The following is a 7550-nucleotide window of genomic DNA, read 5'->3' as shown; positions in this document are numbered from 1 at the left end:
CCGGCGCAGGGAGCGCAGCGCGGGCAGGGCCGGCCCGGGGCAGCAGCGGCGGCTCGGCCATGGTGGGGCGGCTCAGCCTGCGGGAGGTGCCCGACCTCCCGGACATGAGGAAGCGGGGCGATTCCGGGCTCGACAGCCCCGACTCCGGGCTGCCCCCCAGCCCCGGCCCGGCCCCGCCGCCCTGGCTGCTCTCCTCGGGCAGCCCCGACCGCGCCGCCGCCAACGGGCTCCCGGAGCCCGAGCAGCCCGTGCCCTCGGCTGCGGTGAGTACCGCTCCTCCGTGCGCTGCCGGGACCCGTGAGATCCTCCGGGATCCTCCGGGGCCGCGGGACCGGCAGCTCCGCGCTCCCGCCGCTGCCGCCGCCCGACTCGGTGCAGGTGCGGGGCCCCGGAGGAGCCGCTGCCCTTCGGACCCCGGAGCGGCGGCTCGGGGCTCCCCGGGGGAAAGGAAGGAAGGAAGGAGGGTGGAAAACCGCGGGGGTTACCGGGGCTGGCCGGCGTGCAATGGGCTGGAACCACCGCCCGCCGTTGTCGCCGAGCGCTCCGGGCGCTGTCGTGTCCCGGAACGGGGCTGCACCGGGAGGGAAGGATCCCGCCGGGAACCGGGGCTGACCGGGGTTTTTACAAAGCCTTTTTGGTGAAAGGGAAGCTTTTCACCCTTTTTGGTGAAAGGGAAGCTCCTCTCCCTCCTGTCCCAGGCCGGGGTTGGGACGGCATCGCAGCGCGTCTTTGAAAAATCCCTGTGGAAAGGGAACTCCCGTTATTCCAGAGTGCCCCGGAGCAGTAACTTTATTGTGTATAAACCATGGTTTCAGTTGATTTGTTTTTCCACCGAATAGTTTCTTGGATGTTGAGCTGCTGGTACAAATACTTTGGAAACTGCAGATTTAGAGGGAAAATCCTTTTTCTGCAGGGGCGCTGCTGTGAAATTGGAAAGGCCATGGGAGGGAAAGATGCTCACAGCCCCCTTGATGGTGAACACACGTGCGGAGGTGGCTTCAAAGCACGCACGGGTTGGGTTCCATCCCTTCAGGGCTGCTCTGSTTTCCTTGGGATGTGCTGGGTACCCAGGAGAGGAGCCCGGGGAGGGACAGCCCGTGAATCACCGCTCAGCGGGAATGTTAATCCTTCCCAACACGTTGGGTGTGAATTAGGTTGGATTTCACGCCAGGGCGGAGCGAGGAGGTGGCTCAGGGTGAGGTCCCGGTGAGAATTTCCTGCTGCGCTCTGTGGGTGAACCCAGCGAGGAGAGAGCTCTCTCACACCGGTAAAATGTTGGTTATGACTTGAGTGTGGGTTAATACAGGCACACACTGCCCTGCACCACTCCTCTCTCATTTCCCAGAATGGTTCCTTTGAATTAACCTCCTGAAGTTGGGACCTTGCCTTCAAAAAATGCCCCTGGGCGCCTTTTGGATGCTTTGAACCAGTGTGGAGTCAGGCSTGAAGGATGCACCTGTAGGCACATCTTGGACCAGCAGATCCCCCTGCTCTTAAATGTGAACCTCAGCAGCTCCATATGGAGCTATAAAAAAATTCATTTTCCTGGAAATGTACGGAATTGTAATGTAGAAGTTACAACAAAATGGTAACATGAAATACTTTGCTTTTTTTTGCAGAGTTCTGTGTTCTCCCCCAGCCCCGTTCTCTCCAGCTGCCCTCCAAGGTTGTGTCCTTTATCCTTTGGAGAAGGAGTTGAGTTTGACCCTTTACCACCGAAGGAAATCAGGTAAATGTCGTGATCCAGTCGTCCCCTTTGGAAGGAGGGAGCTCATAAAGGAGCAGTTAGGCCTTATCAGTGCCTGTGAGTCAATTTAATTTATTTGCAGAGCCATTGTTCACCGCTGCTGTACATTCCTGGACCTGGACATTTGCACAGGCCCAAGGAGTGTTCAGCCTTTTTTAATCCCACCCAATGGTTGTTTTCTTGGTTTGGCTTTTTTTTTTTTTTTTTTCCCCCCTAGGAAGACTTTCTTATATTTTACTCTCCTTGTGCTGCTCCAAAATGTTGCCTTTTAACTGATAAACCAGGAGGGGAAGAGCTTCAAAGATCTTGCAGAAATTCTGCTCTTGCAACCTCATGGTTTTGTAATAAGCTCTTTCCACCTTAACAGCTGTGGCTGCTTGYGTGAACTAAAAGAAACAGCAACAGTCAGAGGAGCACATAATTATTTTTTTTTAATGCTCTGCATCCCTTCCCAGCCTGGTGAATTATTCCTTTGAACACCACAATCTGCAGTAATGAGAAAAGAAGGCTCTGGGTTGATGACTGTGCAATTAGAGGGAGGCTGATAAAATCAAACGGAAGCCTAGTGCAGGGGAGGGGAGGGAGAATTGTGTCCTGGTGCAGGGAATTGTGTCCTGGTGCAGGGAATTGTGTCCTGGGGTAGGGAATTGTGTCCTGGGGTAGGGAATTGTGTCCTGGGGCAGGGAATTCTGTCCTGGAGTGGGGGAATTCTGTCCTGGAGTGGGGAATTGTGTCCTGGTGCAGGGAATTGTGTCCTGGGGCAGGGAATTCTGTTCTAGTGCAGGGAGTTCTGTCCTGGAGTGGGGAAGGAGCCTGAGCTGTGGCTGGAGCTGGAGGCAGTTAAAGGAAAAGCCGCCCCAGAGCTGTCACAGCGTGAAGGAGATGAAAACTTCCTTTCGCAATGCAGAGGATTTGGGGTGTGCAAGCTTTGTTTTCCTGCCAGCTGAGCCTTCAGGAGTTTGTCTCTGGGCAGTGCCTGTGCCAGGGGCGATAGCAGAGCGCTCCCGTGATTCCTGGCAGGAGATAACGCGGAATTCCGCGGCTCCTCCGGGATGTTCCTGTGCTGAGCCCCAGCGCTGCTCAAAGCTCCGGGGCTGGCAGTTCGCAGGAGGTTTGCACCTCCCCAGAGCTCGGGGCTCAGAGGAAGCGCTGGCAGCCGGGCTAGGCAGCGATAATCCCGGGAATGCTCCTTCCTCATCCCCTAAAAACGCCTCAAACACCAGCGGCCGGTCGCGCTGGAGATCCCCCCAAAGCCGCGGGCGGAGCTGACCCCTCCCCTGCCTTACAGGTACACCTCCTCGGTGCGCTACGACTCKGAGAAACGCTTCATCGACGACGTCTACCTGCCCGTGGGGCTGAGCGTGGCTTCGTGCAGCCAGACCGTGCTGTGCGTGCCCGACTGCTCGTGGCGCCGCTACCGCGCCGAGGTGCGCTTCGAGCCGCGCCGCCGGCCCCGCCGCTTCACCAGCACCACCATCATCTTCCCCAAGCACGCCAAGACTGTCTACACCACCACGCTGGACTACAACTGCCGCAAGGCCGCCCGCAGGTTCCTGTCCAGCGTGGAGTTGGACACCTCGGAGCATCCCGGCCCCGACGGCTGCTGAGAGCGCTCGCCCCACTCCGCTCCGTCCCTCGCCGGGCGGGCGCTGACCCTCTCTCTCTCCGCTCCTAACTCCCGCTTCCGAGCGTCAGAACGGCCCGAGTGTGGATTTCTTGGGGGAACCTGGCTTAGTTAAGGGATTTCTCTTCACCTCCCCCTTCCCCGCGGTTGAAAATAACGGGAAAAGCTTTCCCCGAGGAGAGGTTGACAGGTAAGGAAGAGTGTGGGATGGATGGAGCCTGGATGCCTTTGGTGCCTCGTGGTGATGTGCAGGAAATCAGGGCAGCTCTGCCTCGYCAGGTTCCACACAGAGCTGTCAACCACTTCAGTTTAGATCCCGTTTTCTCCTGGAAATTGCTGGAAAAGGCTAAAAGAAGGAAAACCCGGAGTTCTGCGTTTAACAAGCATGAAAATGGTGACACACAACGTTCATGTCATGAAGAAGTCTAAACTGGGGGGAAGGGGGGTTCTGAGGAGAGCAGATGAGCTGCTGCTCTTGCAGCAGAGAAAGGATCGTGTGATTCCCGTTCTTGGGGTGAGGAGGAATCCTCTGTGGTCTGTGTGACACACCAGCGTCTCTGCAGGGCTTGTCACACAGAATTCCAGGCCAAAAATCATCCCTGTGCYGCTGGAAAGTCGGATCTTGGTGATGTGGAGGTGGAAAACCACGAGTGCCTTGTTTTGTACCCGCGCTGGCTGCGTGCACTGTGTGAGCTGTAACCAAAGAGAGGTTTGGGTGAAGTGCTGGGTGCAGGGACCCAGGAGGRCAAAGGAGGTGCTGGGGGTTCAGACGCTGTCAGGGTGGGGCTGGGAGGAGGTGGGAACAGTGGCAAAGGAYGGGCAGGTTTTTGGGACACGGCAAAACCCACAGTTTTGGGTCCTTGGGGTCGGGGTGTCACTGGGATGGGGCTGAAAAGCCTCTCCTTGAGTGCTCGGTGGGTTTGGGGACCAAAGGGAGTCGCTTCAGATTTTATAAAATCCTGTTTGTGTTAGTTTATCCCGTGCTTTGATGGAAACAARGTGGGGAAGTTTCCTTCTTTTCCCAGATTTTCTTTCCCTGTGTGTGGAGAGCATCTGCTCTGGGGAACGCAGGCTGGGCTGTTTTTTTTGTGGGGTGCAGTCACTCAGAGACACCCCACAGACCCAGAAATGGCTTTTCCACGTGTTCCAAAGCCCCTCTGAGGTGCGGGTGTGCAGCACCAGCCCCGGGGCAGCTCTGAGAGAGGCTTTGGCCACGCACAGCCCCAGGGGTGAGTTCTGGGCTGTCCTTGAGCCGTGCTGGGCGTTCGTGCAAGTGTGATGGATGATGTGGAAGTGCATCCCAGGGAGCTGGGAGGAGTGGGAGCCGAACAGTGCAGCAGGAAGGAAGCCTTGAGATTGTGTGATTTGGRGTTTTTTTTCTGTTATTGTTAGGGTTTTTTACTAATTTATTAGCCCAGAATGGAACATCCTCCTGGGAGCAGATCTGAGAGGATTCTGGTGCAAGTTGTAGCCRTCAGTCGTTCCTAGTTAGAAGCAAAATACCCCACTAAATCCCCTCCCACACTCCAGTTTTAGGATAAAACACCTGATTTTTATAAAGCGAGCAAACTTAATTATGTACCTCTCAAGAGTATTTTAATTGGTGGAGATGCCTTTTAAATTATTTATATTCTGACATTTGCAAAGCTCTGATCAGCTCTGTGCAAGTGTCCTGGTGTCTGTGACGTTTCCCACCCTTTTCCTTCTGATTTTCAATTTGTCTTTTACTTTATTGGTAATAAACGATCTGAAAAACCATCCTGTGGGGAAGTCTCTTTATTTCTCCTTCAAAGCTTTTTTTTCGGTGTTTATTGTGGCAGTTACTTAGAAATAAATGCATAATATTTCCTGCCAATCCCAGCTCCCCTCCTTTCTCTTCTATTTGTTGTTTACATATGCTAGGAGGGTGTTTTCTACATAAAACTGTCTATATTAAAAACCAAACCAGCACCAAATGTTGTGGCTTTGTCAGTTTAGTAAAACATCAAAAAAGCGCTCTGGAGACAGCTGAAAATCTTTTTGTGATGTGCTGGAGTCGTTCATCTGGTACAGTTTTACTTTTAAAGAGAGTTTCTGGTACGGATTTCAATGAATCCTACAAGTGAAAAACAAATCCCTTCCAAATAGAACGTGAATTTCACCAGGTGGGGATTTATTTTTAAAATGTAGACGCTCAAATGCTACATGGGTAAACGCAACATAAATGTAAGGCTAGAGTGGGTTRTTAAAATTTATAATTAAAATTTATAAAATTTATAAAATGAACATAATTATTATAAACTTTTATGCTGAAAGAAATTCTGTGGTGTTTTTCTGGATGCTTTAATCTGTTCCTTTAACCTTCCCACATTTTGCAGGCCCTGCTGATTTTGTTAGTGACTCTGGCAGAGCACGAATGGATGCAATTGAACATCGGTTAATTAATTCCTAATGGGATTTTTTTTTTTTTTTTTGCTTACTTTTTATTGTTCATCTGGTTATGGAAGCTCTGGAGTTGTGTTTAATGACATTATCGGGGTCTGGGGAGCTGCTGCTTCTGCAAAAGGCTCTGAGAGCTTTTGGGAATCCTGGAGTTTTAAAGTAGTAACCAGAAGAAAAGCTGAATAGAAACAGGAATTCCCTGTAAAAGGGTCTATTTGAAGAGCCATTAAGGGAAAAACTTTAAAAATCAGCATTTAAATATAATAAAAAATAATTTAAAAAAATAAAATCAGTGTCTTTCAGGGAAGCTTTCTGAAGTGTGACCAAACTTTGAAATTCTTCCTTCGGTGAGGTCTGGGTGGTTTTCCTTGAGTCTTCCTGTAACATTCTGTATGAAAAATGTTCTTTTGCTGTGAGGATTTAAAGGAGAGGAGTGCAATATCTGTTCAGTGTGATTTTAAATTCAAATTTAAAAGCATAACCCGTTGTTTTGGATGTGCTGATTCCCTTCCACGCGTGCTGCGCTTCTCCAAAATGTCACATCTGAGGGGCTGAGATAATGAATTTTTGTAACAAAATAAAACTCTGAACCCAACAGCTGGATCAAAAAACAAGAGGGGAGGGTTGGATTCCCACCCTGATTTTGCAGCTTTCTACCAGAAGATTTTCGCAGCAGTTTTGCAGAAACTTTACCAGTTCTGGGGAAGGTAAGTGCCTGTGCCTGGAAATGGTTTCAGCCTCCAGACAAGGTGTCTKCTCCTTCATCTGCTCACAAACCTGCAGTGTGAATATCTGGGAARTTCAGGAGTGTTATTGGGAAATAAACCAGCAGCAATAAACAGGGTGGAAATGAGAACTTCTAATTGTTGGTGCAGTCTGAGTTGAATTGGTATTTTATCAGGTTGGTTTGATTTTTAAAATAGAAATTTCCTACAGGCACAGACAGTGAGGAATTGCTGCCCAGCCACAGAAATTATTGGGATTTTGGATGGCACCCCTGGGATAGCCCAGAGGTTCTTTCAGCACTCAATTCTGCTGAATTCAGCTTTGCTCTCCCAGGAAATTACTTCTGGAATCTTCTTCCCCCGCCATCCTGGAATGCCTGGAGGTACAATTCRTACCTTTTCCTCCTGTTCTCCCTATAAACACGCAGCCTCTCCTCCTCTGCCACAGGATCCTCCAAAATCCCATCCCAACGGAGGCTTTCGCTCAGCTGAGCACTGAGATCTTCCTCTGCTCCTCCAGAACCCAAAACGCTCTGAGTTGATGCCACATCTTTGTTTATTTTYGCATTTTCCTGATTCTCCTCTGCAGCTTTCTGGGCTGGGTCAGGGTTCCTCCCAGGATTTGGGATTTGAAGCACTGGAGGGGAGTGGGCCCGCTGYTTTCTGCCTTTTTGGCGTCGTTTTTCTGTCAAAACGACAAATTCTGTTAGCCAAAATGTGAGTGGTGCCTCTGAGGCTTTCCAGCTTATTTCATTAGAAAAAAAAAAATAAATAAAATGAGGCAACTGCTTGCTGTGCCTCAATAAAACCCCAAATCGACAGGAAAAAATAGTAGTGGCCAAAAAAGTCTGATTTTTAAGTAGGAAATATATATTTTTCCGATTGGCCAACACAGGGATTCTCRCACCTGTAAAAGGTATTTATTGAGGCTGTTAATGCATTAATAGCACTCCTGCACTGGCATCGAGTTTCCTGTGTTTGCCTGACTCTGTTTAAGCAGGAAATTGATTCTTAGCTGTTGGGGATATTTTTT

General features: G+C 50.6%; 1 protein-coding gene across 1 annotated transcript; it reads left to right on the top strand.

Moving 5' to 3' along the window:
- Window positions 1-6: 6 nt before the first annotated feature.
- RFLNB (refilin B) lies at window positions 7-5129 on the top strand. Its single transcript, XM_057371916.1, has 3 exons — window positions 7-263; window positions 1620-1729; window positions 3036-5129. The coding sequence occupies exons 1-3, from the start codon at window positions 60-62 to the stop codon at window positions 3352-3354; spliced, it is 633 nt and encodes a 210-aa protein (XP_057227899.1). The 5' UTR covers window positions 7-59; the 3' UTR covers window positions 3355-5129.
- The last annotated feature ends 2421 nt before the right edge of the window (window positions 5130-7550 follow it).

The sequence above is a fragment of the Malurus melanocephalus genome, unplaced genomic scaffold (assembly GCF_030028575.1).
Source record: "Malurus melanocephalus ecotype Western Australia unplaced genomic scaffold, MMel_1.1 scaffold_162, whole genome shotgun sequence".
NCBI lineage: Eukaryota > Metazoa > Chordata > Aves > Passeriformes > Maluridae > Malurus > Malurus melanocephalus.
Note: the sequence above shows the minus strand (reverse complement) of the source record. Positions and strands in the feature narration are given on the sequence as shown.